This window comes from Pteropus medius, unplaced genomic scaffold, assembly GCF_902729225.1.
Source record: "Pteropus medius unplaced genomic scaffold, Ma_sr-lr_union100, whole genome shotgun sequence".
Taxonomy (NCBI): domain Eukaryota; kingdom Metazoa; phylum Chordata; class Mammalia; order Chiroptera; family Pteropodidae; genus Pteropus; species Pteropus medius.
Window position 1 is genome coordinate 19,488,948 of NW_024352787.1, and position 19,025 is coordinate 19,507,972.

The window sequence follows — 19,025 nt, forward strand, 5'->3', positions numbered from 1 at the left end:
TATACACATATTATTAGTCTCGACATACTCTTATTTTAAATAGGACCTAAATGTACCTTTTTTTCTGAAAGATGCTTTTAGCCCTTTTTTCATTCTGAGTGGGTCAAGTCCTTAGGGACTACGGATCTAAAAAGAATTAGTACAGTTTGGGGGAAGTTCAAGTACAGAGGTTCTGCTTCTCTGGCAGATGATTGAGAGGATGAGATGCTTATATAGAAATTAATTATATTTGTCAATATCCAGTCTCCCCTTATGTCTCTTTCCCCACTACCCATGTACCTCAAGAGCCTGGTTTTGCATATGTAGCTGTGGGAAAAAAAAATGAATGAGCTGAGACTAATTGCTATTCAGGTGTAGAAACCAAAGTTAAGGAATCAGAGTTCTCTAATTCGAAGATACCTAAAGAATAATCTCTTCCAACATCCTCATATTTCAGAGAAAAAAAAATTTCCAATTCAGACATCTACGTAGTAGCAGAGTCAAGAACAGGACCAGGTATTCTGAGTGAGTCTCAGGCTAGTAGGCTATCTTCCCATGTTAAATTCTAAATATCCATAAGCTTTATATTATCCTGAAACTTCAGGTATCTTATTTCTTTCTGGCTCTTATCCTCTCCACAAAAGACCAGCTCCTTACATCTGTGAAATCTATAGAGGGACTCAGTCAGTAATCAGGGGGCCTAGTATCATTTTTTTGGTACTAGGTACAATGCATTCTCCATAACTACTGAGAGTCACATAAGAACTTGTGAAGGTATCTGAGACATCAAGGAGGCTGGAATGTGTATAGTCAAGATGTTTTAAATTTAGTGAGTTATCACAAGATACCATTATAGTAGTATGCAAAACACATAGACTTCAGATTGAGGCCCATTTTAAAATGTATTCTTTTATCATTTTACCACTCACTGGCATTGTAAAGCTAAGGACCTCCTTCTGTATGGGAAATAAGCCCTCTGCCTTTAACTGTGACAGCATATACGATACATTGTGTTCGTTGTTCTCTTATATGGCAAATTTCAATGACTGTAGCTTTTTTTTTTTTTTTAATTTCAGAAAGCTGTTGACATGCTTTTGGACAATGAAGATAAAATTTCAGTGAGTGTCTTTTATTTTTATATCTGTTACCAGATGAGTGTCTGGGACCACTATAGCCATAAAGAGGAGAGATGTTTATCAGATAATTTTGCAGCTATGATTGTGTCCTCATGACTCTGTGTTTAAAATTATTTTTTCTCTAGATTAAAAAGGTAGTGGAAGAATTAGAAGACAGACCAGAGTTGCAACATGTGGTGAGCATGACTGTCATCTTCTTTTGCCCTTTTTGGATTGTGTATTGGGGCGAAACACCTTTTGGTATTGCCGTGAGAATACCGGAGTGAACTCTTCAGGTTAATACTCAGATGGGAGATGTGACCACAAACAATATTCTGTAATTATTAAAATGATATATATGCTCTGAATCCAGGTTAGGGATTAATTATAGATCAGTCACTTTAATTTGACTCACAATTGCTTTATGATTTAGAAATTATCATATTAATTTCTGTGTTATCAAACTGTTCCTGAGAGTAAGCACCTTCCTTCTTTAGTTACCATTTAATATAATTATGGCATAAATTACAACACCACAGAATGATCAAGGAACAGAGTCTCATTTATTTGTCCCTCACCTCTTCTGTGGTCTCAGTGGTGACACTGTTGAGGCACATTATTCTAGATTTCCTTTGGGAGAATATTTTGATTCTCTGCACTGCTGTCACTGCGGGAGTAAAGCAAGAGTAGATGTTCTCTATGTTCTTTAACAATTATACAAGAAAAGGCTTCAACGAAAATAGGGATTATGCCTGTAGGACTATGAGTATCAAATGCCAGCACTCTTGTATCTTTGCCTACCTTTTTGTACCCCAACAGGAGGCTCTGGAAATGGAATATTTTATTCAAAAGTTAGTTTCGTGCAAATGCTATTGCTATATGTTCATGATTGGAAATCTCAAGATTACCTGCTTACCCAAATGAGGTGCCACTGTGCTGGTCACCTTGGGATTTGTTTATAAAGCAATGATTTCTGGCCCCCCATGCCATGAAACAGTAATAAAGGCGGTAGATATCCGTGTAACAGTGTAATTAGTGCAGTGGTGAAATGGTGGCAGAGCTCACACTAAAAAAATGGTGCATCTTCCTGTCAAGTAATGTAATGTCTCTACAAATTTGCCTCGGCAGATGTAACAGAGCCCTTCCTATCCTGTTTGTGCCTCTAGGAAATAGCACCATGTGTCCAGCTCACACTGACCCTGGAGACAGTGGACTGGCGGGGGCCTTCATCAGACCGTGTGGACTTCTGTCTGATGGCTCTCCCCGTCTCTTCTTGCCTTAGGGAGATGTGAACAGTTAACCTGAAGAGTGATTGCTCAGTCTGCATGTGTCTTGGTTAGGTTTCTTTAGTGACCATATGCAGCAGCAAATGTCACACTTCACCCAACTCATTGACAATCACAGCTTCCGGGACAGGCAGATGCTCTTTGTTTTTTTGTTTTTTTAACCAATCCACGCGGGGTGTGAATACACTTTATGTGAATGGCATGATTAGGTCTTTCTGCCTCTGGTGGGTTATGGGATGTTTGTTTACATTTAACATTAACTGAACATTGAGCATCGATTTCCAGCTTCCATGTAATACATTGATTGATTGACTGAATCTTGCCTCTGAGTAGAAAGTGAATTTCTCACTTCCTTTGAGGTCCCTTAACGTATTCAGACAGCTAAAGAAAGGAATCAGTTTTGAAAATTGGTTTAGAACACCTGTACCCTTCTTGATTTTTACTGTTTATTTTTGTTTTTTTGTGTGTGTGTCACCAGTATAGGCAGCATTTCATGGCAAACACAGATTCTCAATGATCCTAACAGAGAGGAGATACAGAACATGTGAGAATTAATTTAGTACTTGCTGCTTGAGTTTTTAAGAACATATTCTTATCCCATGATTCTACCCCTTTTATATAAAGACAAGAATTTTTATGATCTAGGAAGACCACTAATCAAGCTTTTTATTTCTGAGGCAAAGCAGATGATGGTGACAATATTAAGTACAGTTGACCTTTGAACAATGAGTGGGTTAACCCTCAGAGTTGAATATCTGTGTAGAACTTTTTACTCCCCCAAAACTTAACTAATTATTCCTTCGTACCTTGGGGGCATGGTTCCAGGACCTCCTGCGAATACCACGATCTCCAGATGCTCAAGCCCCTTTTATAAAATGGCACAGAACAATGCCTACGGTAGACCGTCTGTGTCTGAATCACCAACTGAGATCAGGAATACTGATTTTGATCTGCAGTTGGAGTTGAATCCACAAGTTTAAAACCTGGGAATAAAAAGGGCTGAGTGTAGTTTTTTTTTCTTTTTTTTTAATTTGCATATAAGTGGACCCACATAGTTGAAACCTTTTTGTTCAAGGGTCAGTGGTACTGTGATTAGCATTTCTAAAGTACTTAGCATATGCCAGACGTGGTTGAGTGATTCGAAAATAGTAAGTCATTCAACCCTCACAACCCAGTGAGATATTTGCAGATAAATAAACTTAGTCACAGAGAAGTTAGTGACTTGCCTAAGGTCACCTGGTTGGTAAGTGGTAGAGCCAGGTCACTCAGGGCCATTCTAGAGAGTGTCAGAATCTCCTTGCTCTCACAAAGAGATTTTTCTTTCACATACAGATTTTTTCCTGGAAACTGCTTTTCTCCCAGCCTCTCTGTGGAAGCTGTTTAGAACTGAAAATAGCAATGATAAACAGATATTACTTTTCTTATTTTAATATTAGTGGTTTATTCCTTTGTTATTTTTAGTATCTGCATAAGCTTTTCAAGAGAGATCATCATAAGGGGCAGCGGTACCATGAAAAACAGATCAGCCTGTATGCTGAATATGATCGACCAAACTTACTTCCGTTTCTCCGAGATAGTACCCACTGCCCACTTGAAAAAGTAAGTCACAGCCTTCCTTGCTCGCAAACTTCAGGTGAAGAAGTTGTCGTTGTGGGTAAGCTGTTAGTTATTCTGGTCTTCCTGTCTCTGCTCATCAATCCCTGTTCAAGCAGTAGGTTTTGCTGGAACATTCTGATGAGAAATGGAGGTGCTGTTGGAATAGATTTTGGTAAGGAGCTCAAGCATTTCTGTGCTAGGTTTAATTGGAACAAAGGTTTAATCCAGCATCTAGGATTTAATAAACCATCAAGCAGAAATGATGTCAGGATTCTGATCAGTTTATTGGGATCAGTGTGAGGCTGCAGAGTCAGCCTGGGAGGTAGACATGGACTGTCCCCAGGCAGAGGCAACTGCTCCAGTCAGGACTCAAGGTTGATAACTTAGTCCCAGCACCCTGTCTGCTTTAAATATCCACCTTATGTGTTTCTGTATTTTTCACGTTGCATTTCATTTCTCTATCATACTTCATTCCATTATAATTATAATAAATGTATATACTAGTCTCTCTTTCCCACTGTCTTGTAACTTCAAGGACAAGGATTTTCTCACTCATTTTGGTGAACCCAGTAGCCAGCACACATGAGACACTTATTAAATGTTTGTTGTATCATGAGTGAATAAATGAATAAATGAATACATATGAGGTTCTTATTAGGGCTGAATATGAACTAGTAAGTTTTATGAACTTGCTCTGTCAAAATAAACTGTAATACTTACTATTAAGGTACTAGAAACTGGGTAATCTAAGGCCTTCAGTGTTGTTTCCCATGGTTCTTGATAACATCTGGAATGCTACCTAAGGTCTGACTAAATTCAGATGGGCATATCACGAGTGCTGTTTAATCAACTGTGTGCATCAACCAGACAGAAAAAGTATCAGACCTATAAGAGCTATGTATTAAGAAGTTGATTGATAACATGCAACTTATGTGTACTCCCAACCTTTATAGTTGCTTTTTCAGCCCTTGATAATTAACTGTATATGCATTGGATTTACTATGAACTGGTTTCAGCTCAATGGATTTTCAAAATCTGTAGTTAGTGAAAAAATATCTTATCTGAATATTAATTTATGAAAAATTTTAACATTTATATTTGGGACCTAAGACATTTCTCAAGAATACATTTGGAAATACATCATCGTACTCTAAAGATAAAAGCAAATATTCCCCTCTCTTCTCACTACAGAATCTATAATCTAGAAAAAGAATGAGAATCTTACTGTTTGAAAAGTGCCCTTTCATTTGTATCTCAATTTTTGAGGTAATGTCATTGACTTCCAGGAGGGTGTGGCTGTCTCGGGTTGACACCTCAGACAGAGCCCCACACACACAGGTGATCATTCTCATTCACTTAACACAGATGCAGAGGTACCACCCACATTCCAGTATTCATATTTCTCACACACTTTCAATCCATCTGGTTTACATTTTTCCGGTCTAGTAGTGTTCAGCGGAAGGCACACTGCTCTACCTAAAGGGGAGCATCAGAAAATTTCAGACCTACACATGGTACTTCTAATATATAGAATTCACTTAGAGCATTGTATAGACCTTTTAAAATTTTTCTCTGTGATCCACTGAGAACCAATTGCTTTTAAAAGAAGTCCATACAAACATACTGAAACCAATTATGTCTTAAATATTTGTTACATTATCTCATGTGTTCAACCGAAAGAGAATTCTGAATAAAATAGATTAGAAATGGTAATGGGGAAAATATGGCATTTTAGTAAAATAATCAAGTCAATAATTCACATTTTTAAAACTCCCTAAATGGGCTTTTCTTGTTATAGGTCATTGAGAATTCTTCATAAGACATTCTCTTTTCATTGGGATCCATTGGGGGAAATTTGTATATTTGCAAGGAACATCCTTGCCCAGGTACCTAAAGCTATCTTATAGTAGATATTCTTTATTAACTCATGTAGGATTTTATTCTTTTTCCCTAGAAATAAGAACTCTGTACAGATTTAATCACCTTAGAAACTTAATTCCTTTTATGTTTACTTGTAACATGAAAAAACTACCAATTCATAAAAAGCAAGGTAGATTTCCCCCATTAAAAAGCCTCCCAAGCACCCTGACAGTGAAGTGAAGGTCATGGAGTATAGGTTCGCCTATTTGGTCTAAAGAGAGATTCAGAAAATTTGGTCTCCTTTTCTACCGAATATAAAATTAAGAACTCAAAAATTTTAATATCACTCCCCCCACCTCCCCCCCTACACACACATACCCAAGAAGTCTCTACTTCAAAAGACTATAGATTGTGTAGTCCCATAGGTGCTTAGGTGGTATTTCGGTGTTGGTTTTTTATTTAAAATGAGAAGTGTTTAAGGTTTCAAGGCATTATTCAGAGGACGTTGACACCCACTATTGTTAATAATTCACTTATGGCAGAATACCAGCTCATTTCTGGTTGTCTGCCTTTGCTTGGATTGGGTAATTTTTTAGAGGAGGGATGATTTCAAATGACTGGTTGAAATCTTCAAGAATCCAGGTCAAACTTGTTTTGAATTGATTGAGATTCCACAATCAATAGTATTTGGCTAAAAACTTTGTAGAGACCCTGACATCACATCAAAAGCCCTTTAGGATTGTCAAACACCATTGTTCAGGATTTAAAATCACCACAACTCTTAAATTCCAAAATTAATCATAAACTTCTATGAAATTATTCTAAAGGAAATACAGAGTTGGTAAGAATTTATAACATCTACAACAGTTTAAAAAGTTAATAAAAATTGTTTCTATTTTGCTTTATAGTATGTGCTGTGCTTTCATGTAGCTTGTTTTTATTTAATCTTCACAAAAGTGCAGGTAGGTGGATAAAGTCATTTTATACATGACAAGCTGAGTCTTCAGGGGTTGAAAGAAACAGAACAAAGTCTAAAGCTAATAAGTCAGAGGGCCAAGACTTGGAACCTAGATCTCTTAACTTCAGGACCCATATTCTTTCCACTATGGTGAGGAATTATTTTTCAGGTTCAAAAGTTAATTAAGATAATAATAATAACAATACTAAGGATACTCCTTAGTATTGCAAGAGGCATGAAAGACATCAGTTTTTAAACTGTTAACTGTCCTTTAATTTCCAGGTATAGTCATCAGGCACTAGTTTTCATTTGCAAATCTTATTTGCTTATGCCTTGAACTGTTAAAAGCAGAGTATCAGCTTTATAGCTTGGGCAAATTTATATCTGATTTTATGATCTCACCTCTATCGGCATGCACAAGGTGGCAGTATTTAAGATTTTGGAGGAATAAAGCTGGGAAATGCAAAGTTTGTAGATTTTCATTAAATAAACTTAAAGAGAAAATTGGATAAAAGATGACAGGCTCAAAGCTAAATAGAAGTTATTATTTAATTTGTGGTTGATAAGATTCCTATTAGTTACCCCTAAATTTCTGACTGTGTTTCTTACCATAATACTAAATCAGAAAAAGAAAAATTAAAATATTGTTTTTACATAATTTTTCACTCAGTTTCTATCATTATTTTCATTTTTAATTTTACTACTATTCTCCTTTTTCATGCGCACTTGTGTGCATGTGTGCATGTATTTGTGTCTATTAGCTTTAAAAATTTTAGTTTCCCTATTCTTTCCTCTAGAGGGAGCACTATGGTCCAGGAACATTGAAGAATCTAAAATAAGGAAACATTCTTTTATGCTTCACTTGTCAATAATAGAAAAATTGTGTGTACCAGAAATATTTTTTTATGCTTAGAATTTCTAGAAATTTCTTGAGTCACTACTTTCCCATATGAGAAAGCATAATTTAAGATACTCTTAGAAGCTAGTCATAAAACATTTACAAATCTGCAAAATTCAAATTTCAGATACTTTGACCTTGGTGTTACACATGTACTTGCATTCCATACCATTCTTAACTTCAAATTTGCCTTAGGTATTTCTTCACACATGAATTGTCATTTTGATAGTATCCTAAAAGAGCTTCTAGTAGCACTATCCCGTAGAATGTTCTGCAGTGATGGAAATGAGCTATAATCTATTCTAACAAGGTAGCCACTAGCTATACTGTAGAAATTGAGTATTTGAAATGTGGCTAGTGAGGAACTGAATTTTTAATTTAAATTTAAATAGCCACATATAGCAAGTGGCTACAGTCTTGGACAGTTCAGGCGAGCCTTCAGACTGCAGACTGGTTTGAGACCACACTGGTTTGTGGTTTGAGACAAGCATGTTCTCAAGCATTTGCATATACTCAAGAAAGGAAATGGTTCTCTTTGAAATTTCTGAGTGGTACTTTAAAGGTCAATAAATTTTCAAATACAAAATTGATTTATAATAAACTATTTTGAGCTATATTCATCTTTATTCATACTGTCTTTCTCTAAACAGTCCAGCTATCCAGTTGTGTTCACATTATCTGTTTGTAAATGGCACAGTTCCACTAAACCATATACTGTCCATTTGTATCTCCAGAAGGTAGCACAAATCTGGGCACTCAGTTGGTTCTCAGTTTTTTGTTGGAATAGTTCACGTCCTCTGACTTCAGATTTTTTGCTCTTTTCCTTTACTACTTAACTTCCTACATGTGTATCTGAATGTGCTATAGTATCATTCCAGAAGAGTTAAGAGTTAGTAAGAACGATCCATTGTTTAAGGTGATGATTTATGGGTGTGACAGTATAGAGGGAAGTAAACCATGTTCTAAGTGTTAGTTAGGAAGGTTCAGCTATTAGTGATTTTTAAAATCCCAAAATAATAGTGGTTTAAACAGAGTAGCAGTTCTTTCACATGGAAGTCCTGGTGGAGTGGCCCTGCTGGTGGTGGCATACCACAGGGTCCAAGACCCAGGTGCTTTTCTCTTGTTCTCCAACCTTGTATGACCTTGACCTCATGATATGAGATAGTATCATTCATCTTTGTTGGAGCATATTGGATTAAAGGACTAAAAATAAGAAAGCAAGGGGTTCACCCACACTGCTTCTTATAGAATGTTCTCAGAAGCTGCCATGTTTCTTTCATCTCTATGGGGGACATTAGTCACATAACTCTCCTACCACTGCGGAGGCTTGAAGATTTAGTTTTGTTTGTTTTTTTACACACCCACCTGAAATCTTATTATTCTAGAAGAAATGAGTAAACACAATTTTTAAAGGAATCTTGCGAGTAATGAAATTAATAGTGTTTCCTTCTTATTATGACCTTCGGGTTTTCTCATTTTCTCATTTAAATGATTTATGTACTTTAAAACACTATCCTAATTTCACTGCAATTCTAAAGTAAGGTGTTATTTGTGTTTTCCTTTTTTATGTTTGGTTTGGTTTTTTTCCCCCTTACATTGATTATGTTCAGCACTTTTCCCTCCTTTTAGTTGTTTATCTCCAACCAGAGACACAGATTTAAATATATACTTGACATAAAATTTTAAGTCAAAAATCAAAATGTCAAAACTAGCTCCTGCTGTTATTTCCCAAGATAGATCATTGAACCAAAAGAGTTAATGAACTTGAGCTGTTCTTTTTATCTCCTTGGTTCTTGTTTATAAACCAACCTTGGCTGGTTGTTTTAAATGACTACTTTAACTATGCAACCCAGTAAACTTCCTCCTGAAACCTTTTTTGCCTGATCACTTATTGAAAAAATATTTATTGCATACCTACCATGAGCCAGGCATTGTGCAAAACACAGGGCTCGAGGTGCACATGGTCCCAGCCCACAGAAACAAGATAAACAATTAGGGGAGTAATCATACCTGCGATCAATTCTGAAGATGTGGGCAGGGTGCAATGAGAGAAAGTGCCTGAGATCTGTCCTGGTGTGGGTCCAAGGAGGATTTGTCTTAAAGACTTGCCAAGAAAGGAGAGTGAGGAGGGAGAGCAGCACTCCAGGCCAAAGGGTCACAGTAGAGGGATGAGCAGGGTGTGCAGTGTTGCTGCAGAGAAACACAGGGCCAGATCGTGAATGCCCTGAGGCCACAGTAAAGATTCTATGCTTTAAGTTAAAGCAAAGCAACACAATAAGAAGGTTGAGTAGCGGGGATATGAGTTAGGTTCCTGGTGAACTCTGACTCATCACACTGCACACAGTTCAGATGCCACCTCCTCTGCAAAGCTGTTTATAAGAGGGCCATGCTGGAGCTTCTGTCCTGTATCTGAGCACATGGCCCTCTTTATACTCCCCCAGGTCATGGGATTCTGTGTTGGCACATCTCTGTCACCCTCTCTGGACCCTGCGCTTCCTTGTCAGACTCATGCTGCTTCCACTACAACTGAGCTATCTTCATCTCCTCATTTTCCTCCTCTTTCATGTCAGCAGCAGCATTTACATCACCATCATTTTTGCATCTCCATCCAAACTGACCCTCTATGCCCAGCACACAGTGTATAGTAAATGTGTGCCAGTTCATTTAGATTATTGAATTGTTTATAATCCCATAGTGTCTTTTTTTTACATTCAAAGCAATGTCATTTGTGTGTGGTTCCTCATTTATTTTCCTTGATCTTCTTTTTGATCCTTCTTGTCAGATGTGTTTTTTCTTGACAGATCCTTGAGCAGAATTCTCTTTTAAACCTTGTGAGTTGTCAATAGAAATATCCCCAGTATCTATTTATTTATGCAACAGATGTTTACTGGGCTGTGATACACTCGGTACTGGGAACATGCAGCAATGAATAGCAGTCTTTTCAGGGAGCTTCATTCTGGTGGAGGGAAACAGAACTTAAACCAAGGACTAAGGATCAGTTGGGGAGCAGTACTATAAAAAAACAGAGTAGTGTAAAGAGAGAAAGCTTCATGGGAAGAGCCTTTCTTTCAGCATTTTGCTTTCTGCCTTTGCTCATGAAATGTTCTGAGTTGTCTCAAATATGTTAAATTGTGTAGGGATGAGCACCTCTCTGCGAGCTGAATGGGTACAGCCAGCAGCAGAACCTAAAGAGATTTGTGTTTTTGTTTGTTTGCTTTGTTTTGTTTTTAAAGAGAAGCAGTGTTTAAATGACTGTTAATATTTGTCCTTGTGTGGTAACCCATAGTAACATTTTTGTCCTGCTTTATTTGAAGGCTCTGGAGATCTGTCAACAGAGAAACTTTGTAGAAGAGACAGTTTATCTTCTGAGTAAGTATCTTTTACTAATTTTGGTCCCCATAAACTAAGAAATGGGGTGACAACGTGATATAAATTGTTCAAGAATAGATATATAGATATTAGACCAAAGTAACAAATGTTAAAGCCTATTTTGTATAAGAATTTAATACATAGAAAAAGAGATTTCACAATTCAATAGAGAAAGAAGAGTTATTTAATAAGTGCTGTTGGAATAACATTTTAATATTGTGTAATAAACAAAACTCTATCAGTTCACACCTCATAACATAATTGTAAGTGGCATGACAGGTTTCTTCGTTTTTTAAAAAAGTTATCAGCTTATATTACCATCATCTTGGTAGAAAATAAGTAATGTTCATACTGAAAAATTATACCTTAAGTAACTAGAAGAAATTAAATTGAATATCGAAGTTCTGGAGAGAGAGGAACACTTTTTAGTACAATCTAGCTATCAGCTGTCCTTGGTCCTCTGACTGCTGCCTCCACATATGTCACAGTTTTTATATCATGGATACCATGGTGCAGAACTTACTTTTCACATTCCTCCAAAATAAACCACTTACATAAAGCAATGTAGATTCTTGAAGATTTCCTAAGGAAGCTCTGGTAGCATAAACATAGAGTTTATATTAGGTGTTTCTTTAGTGTTTCCTCCCAAGAAATACTCTAGTAGATTTTTGTTATATTGTCTTGGAAACAGTAGAGAAGTTATAAAGGGAGACATAATCTCCCTTTAAGTCATACTTAAAAATTCTAACAGTAAAAAAAAATTAATCATTTTTAAAGACATAAACTGTGGGAATAATATTTGCAGGAAAAACAAAATGCAATAGAAGATATAACAAATGGGATTTTGTTTATTTTCAAGCCAGCCGTTATCACTTGATAGTAGCTGTCCAGAGTGAGAAGGTTTCAAGGTCCATTACTAGTTCCTGCCGTAGGCCAGGGGCCAGGAGTAAGAGTGATGACCTACAGCCAGCCAGTTGCTGTCCTTCTTCTGAGTAAAGCTTTTCTACATGTACTATATTAAAAACTCATGGAAATTGTTAATAAAACCACTAAATTGCCAATAGATCAATGAGCAAAGTATGTAAAGATAATTAACCAAATAGAAGCATAGTTGGTAAATACTTTCATTTCATAAGGGTTATTGAAAGGCTTTCCCCTCAACTTGAAGGAGAAGAAAATGAGGTTGAGTTTGCAGTTGGCACAAAGTGTATCAGAAGAGCAAATGAGAAGCTACTTAAAGAAGCAGAATGACTCAAAGGCTTTTAAAAGTCTTATCTGTATCCGGGTGTGAAGGCATCCAAAGGAAATCATAGGACTGTCAGAATCTGACAGACCTGGGTTTGGATTCTAGGTTTGCCATATAGGTGCTGATCTTGGCAAGTTACTGACTCTTCTATAAAATCAAAACATTAGTAGAACATACCTCATAAGATTTTAGTTTTGATTAAGTGATATAATTCACAGGAATCACTCAAATGAGTACTCAGCACACAGTAAACATCCAGTAAATAGGAGATATTTATTTTACTGTGTTATAGAAGTATATGCTAATGTCATGTTAGAAAATATGTTTTTGTCTTAGCTTTCAAACTGTGTAAACAAGTTGAGATATGCTATTTCTTTTTAAAAAGTTAATAAAAATACCCTAAATGTTTTATTAAAGTGTCATAAATGAAGTTTTCCCACATCTTTGCTAGGCCGAATGGGTAATAGCCGAAGTGCCCTGAAGATGATCATGGAGGAATTAAATGATGTTGATAAAGCAATTGAATTTGCCAAGGAGCAAGATGATGGAGAGCTCTGGGAAGATCTGATTTTATATTCTATCGACAAACCACGTAAGCAGAAAAACCATCTGAGATCATAACTTTTCTCTCTCAATACAGCCAGTTTTGTCTAGAGAAAGAATTATCTCAAGACACATCAGAGTTAAAAATATGGCAAAGTATATATAATAAAAATAGACCAGGTACATTGTAACAATTTCCAACACGTTTGTGCAGAGAAACCCGGAGCCCCTTCACTTTGTGTTACCTTAATGTGATGAAGAACAAGTGGTTAACCTGATAATGTGTCCCCTTGAGGCATAGTTTTACCTGCTGCACTCAAATTGAATAAATGTGATATGGCATAGTTTTGGTTTTCTTAGATATATGTGGGGACATTTATTTTGAAAATGTATAGCCCATACCAGTCTCTCTTTATGGAAACATTACTGTCAGCAGACGTTGACCATATTTGGATGTTCACTGTAATAGCAAACACTTTCACAACTCGGCATCAGGAGCTTATATTTGTTAGCCTTCTGCTTCACCAGTTGTATTGGTCTCCCATTTTGAAAAGAAACTAAAGCAGTCACCTAACAATAACCCAAGTCTTCTCTTAAAGATATGCAAATGATCCAGAAGCTAGCAGTAGTGATTTAAAATCTCCCCACTCCCTTCCCTTTTTTAAAATTTTTTGGTGGGAAGACTTATCTATTTCAAGATTTTCAAGTTTTAGAAACTGCTATTATGATTGTCTTTTTAATAATAAGAGATGCAAGAGGATAATATCATTTAAGTCAATTTCAGATTAAGGTAGTTAGTTACATGCACATACTCTTTGAGAGTTTAGTCTAGTGTGATAAAGTAGTTGTTTAGGGACCTTAAGGAAGGTAAAGTGGGTGTAATGGAACACACCGTGAGTCGAATCTGGCCTAGGTTTGAATTTGGGCTTCTAACTTGCTAGCCGTGTGACCTTGGATGAATTAGTTAACCAACCCATTTCCTTTTCTGTAAAATGGGGATAAATAGCATTCCTACCTTGCAGAATATTGGTGAAAAGTGTTGTACATCGTTCTGAATAGCCTGATGAAATCTCACACCATCCTATTCCATCCTATGCAGGACACGAATCGTCCCTTTGTCTAGCATATCCACATTGTAAACATTACCCACCCATCAGCCATCTCAGTTATCAAATCAATTGTTATGGTATCACAGTGCTTGTGTTCAAGTAACCTTTATTTTACTTAATAATGGCCTAAAGCACAAGAATAGCGGTGCAGGCAATTCAGATATACCAAAGAGAAGTTGTAAGTGCTTCCTTTAAGTGAGATACAGTACAATAAAATATTTTGTTAAAGACCACATTTATATAACTTATTACAATATATTGTTATGATTGTTCTGTTTTATTATTATTTGTCATTGTTAATTTCTTACTGTGCTTAAAGTTTACAAATTAAACTTTATCATAGGTATGTATGTATAGGGAAAAACATCATGTGTGCATGTATTTGTGTGTGCGTGTGTGTATGGTTCCATACTACCTGTATTCTCAGGCACTGGGGATCTTGGACTATAACTCCTGAAGATAAAGGGGCAGGGGGGTTACTGTATTCTGAAGTAATCATTTGTTCTCCAGCTATTTTAAACTCTTCTCATTTAGCTGCTTCTTTATGTCATGAGAAAAGTAAGAGAATATTAGTTCTTAAGAGTTTAGAAATTCAAATGACTTTAACATTTACTTTGAAGGAAATAATTTTTTCTTTGAGTAACTTTTGGCCTAAAATTGCACTTCGTTCATTGCTTATATGTTATGTGGTACTTTGTAGCGTTTATTACTGGCCTGTTGAACAACATTGGCACACACGTTGACCCAATTCTATTGATTCACCGTATTAAGGAAGGAATGGAGATTCCCAATTTGAGAGATTCCTTGGTTAAAATTCTGCAGGACTACAATTTGCAAGTAAGTATCCTTTCTTGGATAAATGAGCATGATGAGTGAGTTGACTAACTACTAGCTAAACATTTCTAGAGTTTATTTTGGACATCTATGTCAAATAATTCAGTTTGGTAGTTACATTTTACAATTGACCTTTGAACAATGCAAAGGTTAGAGCACCAAACCCTGCACAGTTGGAAATCCATGTATAACTTTTGATTCCCCAAAAACATAACTACAGTTCTCTCTTAGTATCCATGAAAGATAGGTTCTAGGCTCTCTCACAGATACCAAAATCCATGGATGCTGAAGTCCTTTATATAAAGTGGCATAGAATGTTGGATACATTCGGCCCTCTGTATCTGTGAATTCACAACCAAAGATTGAAAATAATACTGTTTTCAGTCCAAGGTTGGCTGAATCTGAGGATGCAAAACCCTGGGAATAAGGAGGGCCTACTGTATATATATATTGAAAAAAATTCGCATATGGTGGAACTGTGCATTTCAAACCTATGTTGTTAAAGGGTCAACTGTATTTAAGCCCAGATATATGGAAACTGTTCAAACAGAAACTAGAAATACCACTCATTAAGGAAGCCATTCAATTTTTTAGCCATTTCCAAAATTTCTTGATGAGCATGCATTTATGTGGTAAATGTAGTGTGGCATTGGAGAAGGTGTAGAAGTAGGCACATTGCCAATTAGATCAGCCCATTTAAGCCATTTTACATAGAATGAGTAGTGTATTCTTTTGGAGAAATTAAAAATGTTTTTCAAATAGTTTGATAATTTCTTTGAAGCCACTCAGTAACCCATTACCTGAAACCTGTTAAAATACAGCATTTATTTAATCTTTTGTCTGTTTTCTAGACTAATACAACTTTTATCTTTAATAATTCAGAATTTGTGATAAAAGCAATAGAACCCATTTTCACATAATATGCTAATTACAAAGCATCCTAATCTTTTCTTTATAAGGACTCTAACAATTAGTATTTTTCTGGATGCTTGTAGCTTCCATAGAACTCAAAACTAAAGTACATTTATTTAACAAATGAGATTTTGTTATAATGTGGATGAAATTTCTTTCCTGGAAACATGAAGATTTTTCAGATAGAGCCAAAAAATAAGGTTCTGGGGCGAGAAGTGGTTCCCAGAGTGAATAAAGTGAGAAGCATCGTGATGAGGATCTGTAGTCACTGTGAAGGATACAGAGTGGGGGCTGCCTGCCGAGCTCAGGGTGGAGGCCTCAGATCAGAAGCATGGTGAAAAGGAGATGAAATTGAGAAAGATGGAAGCAAGAAGAGATGTGAGAGATAACCAAGGAGTGGTAGTGCTGGAGGGACAAGAGCTTGTGGCCAAGGACTGGGATACTGTTACATTCAAATTTCTGAAAGGAGTCATTGTGGACATGTTCCAAAGGTGGAGTGAGGGTAACGGTCATTGGAGTGGAATTAGTGTAGAAACTGAAGGCACAATGAGTCATCCAAAGGAGCACTAAGGAAGTGGTGGGGGGAAGTAGGCTTCACGTTCTCAGTGACCTGGGAGCTTAGCCTTGCAACCCACAGGTGACTCTGGTATTACTGGGTGACACAACTTCAAAGGAGAAGAGGTTTCCTGGAGGTGGGATGTGAGAAAACAAGGAGCCTTCACTCAGGAGAGCTTGTGGGAAATCTGCCATGGGAGAGAAATGGGTATTTGGTTAAAGCAAAGAGATAGAGGGCCTGTTCTGCAAAAAGTTTCAAGATATATAGGTATTTATTTACAGTGGAATTTGGAAGTTTGCAGTTGACCCAGGGTAAGGTGATGAGAGAGAAATGAGAAAGGTAAAGAAGGAAAGAGTAACATAGGAATGGGTGACTAGACAAGGGGAGGTGATATGAAGTGCTTGCATCTGTGCAGTTCCCAAGGGATTCAGAAAAGCAATCCAGGCAGGGAATACTTCACTAATTCTGAGGCTTGGAATTGAACTTTAGGGAAAGTAGTCTCATTGTCAAACCTTATAAAGCTCTGAATGTGAGTGAGCTTGATAATGGCTTGTACTTTCCTGGCTCTTACCACCCTTGGGTATGCCAGGATGTGCTCAAAGTTTCAAATTCAAGTTTTTTGAGAAGTCATTTAGTTGTCTCTGAACAGTTCTACCCCAAGGAAAGTGATGAAATAATTATCCCTTCTGTCCTCTAGCTGTAGTGCATGAAGTCCAGCCTCTAAATTTAAAAAATGTGCCTTGCTTTTTTCTTAGCCTGTACAGTCCTAATAGATCCCTTTTACTAGTTTCTTAATTCAGAAAACCATGCTCATAGACACTACTGCTCATCCTTTTTTATGAATAAATTTGCATAGTTCTGAGACAGGAATAAAAACAAAATTATTAGGTGCAAAATGAATTCCATATAAAAAATATCCACTAAAACAGCTGCTAAATCAATATTTTATCATCTTATGTTTTAAAATGTATAGAGAGTTTTTCCTTAGGATTCTTCTGGGATGAAGTGGGAGGAACCCACAGGGAAGGTGGCAGAGCCTGTGGGAACCATTGCACCTGGAGTCTCCGCTGGAGCTCAGAGGTCTTGCTGGAGGATGCAGAGAGAAAAATACTCTGCTGGGGCAGGTTGTTTAAAGAATTTCAGGGGGGTACTTCCTACTTAAATATGTAAAAAGAGTTTATAATTTTTTTCTATGGAAAAGGCTACTGTTCTTTAGTAATGACCATTTATTTTCTTTAGGCAATCTATTAGGGATCACTGTAAAAATACCTTAAATCTATTTATTTTGAGGTTTCCAGAAAGGTTTCACATACATGTTTTTGTTTGATTTTTGTCTTATTTGTTTCTTAAAACTATAGTTGATTTTCACATGTTTGAATAGGGTAAAAATTTGTCAATCCTGTTAATCCTGAAAATTGGGGGGAAATTTTGTAGGTTCATGAATTCGTAAGACTCTAGAACATTCTGTATATTGGGAGAGCAGGCAAAGCAGTAAGGTGAAATGACCCTGGGGGAACCATTCAGTAAACATAAGGAGTCATCGTCAAATGTTAAAGAAAGGCTGTCACGGGGCTGCACAGCACCTTTTTCTTTTTCTTTTTCTTTTGTTTTTGCTAATATGTACTGGGAATCTCAAAGGGTCAGATTTGCAATAGAATATTTAGAATTTTAAAACTTATTTGACCACTGAAATGCTTTGGGAGATCATTCATAGCAAATTGCTAATTTGTAAGAGAAGAGGGTAAGAGAAAGTTGTGGAAAAAAAATTGTAAATGAACATCTCTTCTGGTTTTAAAAGTTCATGTTATCTAAAATGCAACAACTTTCTTCAACTGAAGAAATATGTGACGTCATTCAAGTTAAGGAAATAGTTTAATCAACCACACTGTTAATGTTTAAGTTTTTAAAATTTATTTTAACTTATTGTTTTTATACCTTGTCACAATGTTAATATAACTATTCAACAAATTTTAAAAGCTTCATGAATTCAGTAAGATAAAAGAAGCCCTTACCATACTTCATAATAGAGTCATTTCATGAACATGCCTTCATAGAATGAATGCAAATACATAGTATTAACTTAATATTTCAGTGTAAATCATTCATAATACTTATTTTGGAATCTGTAATAAAGTAGCTTAGATTTTTAGGTGCAATTTTTTTAGTAACATGATTATAAACACTTATTTAAATATTTGAGAGACTTTTGTGTCAGATACTGCATGGGGTACCAACAGGGCCTCCATATACTGTGTCATAGACCTGGAGGTGAGTAGGGTGCAGCCCTTCGCTCCCGTGACTCATGATTGGAATTAATATTTCTAGGAGAAGTAAAAAGTTTTAACACTTCCATTTTATTAAACTTCACACACAGACATGCATATAGGTAGTTTGACTTCAGACATTTCCATGTCTAGCAAAATTATTTTCTCATATTTACATTTGCTATAATTCCTATATTTCTTTATCATTTCCCATATCTTTCTACTTAGAAATCCAGAGACAAATGAATTAAGAGGAAATAGTGACATCTTTCTTACCTGTCTTTTTGGGCCCACATGGGTTTCTTATTGATACATAGTATATAAGCTCTAGATTTCTCCTAAAATGAAGTTTTTAAATTTATAAATCCCTGAAATAAATTTTTAAGATAACATAGATTTTTTTTTTCAGATTATTTGAGGTTGGCCTCATCACAGCTTTTAGGTGACTTAACTGGCCTACAACAACCAACTAGAGCTTCTTTAATCAGTTTGGTACATAC

The 19,025-nt window shown here is 36.3% G+C and overlaps 1 protein-coding gene across 4 annotated transcripts in view; it reads left to right on the plus strand.

Moving 5' to 3' along the window:
- Nucleotides 1-19,025, plus strand: part of VPS41 (VPS41 subunit of HOPS complex) — a 168,449-nt gene that overhangs the window by 135,787 nt on the left and 13,637 nt on the right. For all 4 annotated transcript variants that reach the window (XM_039849427.1, XM_039849429.1, XM_039849428.1 and 1 more), the window contains 6 exons: nt 1,056-1,097; nt 1,241-1,291; nt 3,842-3,979; nt 11,007-11,061; nt 12,759-12,899; nt 14,660-14,796. In XM_039849427.1, the coding sequence (XP_039705361.1) occupies nt 1,056-1,097; nt 1,241-1,291; nt 3,842-3,979; nt 11,007-11,061; nt 12,759-12,899; nt 14,660-14,796 (564 nt within the window). The remainder of the gene's footprint in view (nt 1-1,055; nt 1,098-1,240; nt 1,292-3,841; nt 3,980-11,006; nt 11,062-12,758; nt 12,900-14,659; nt 14,797-19,025) is intronic.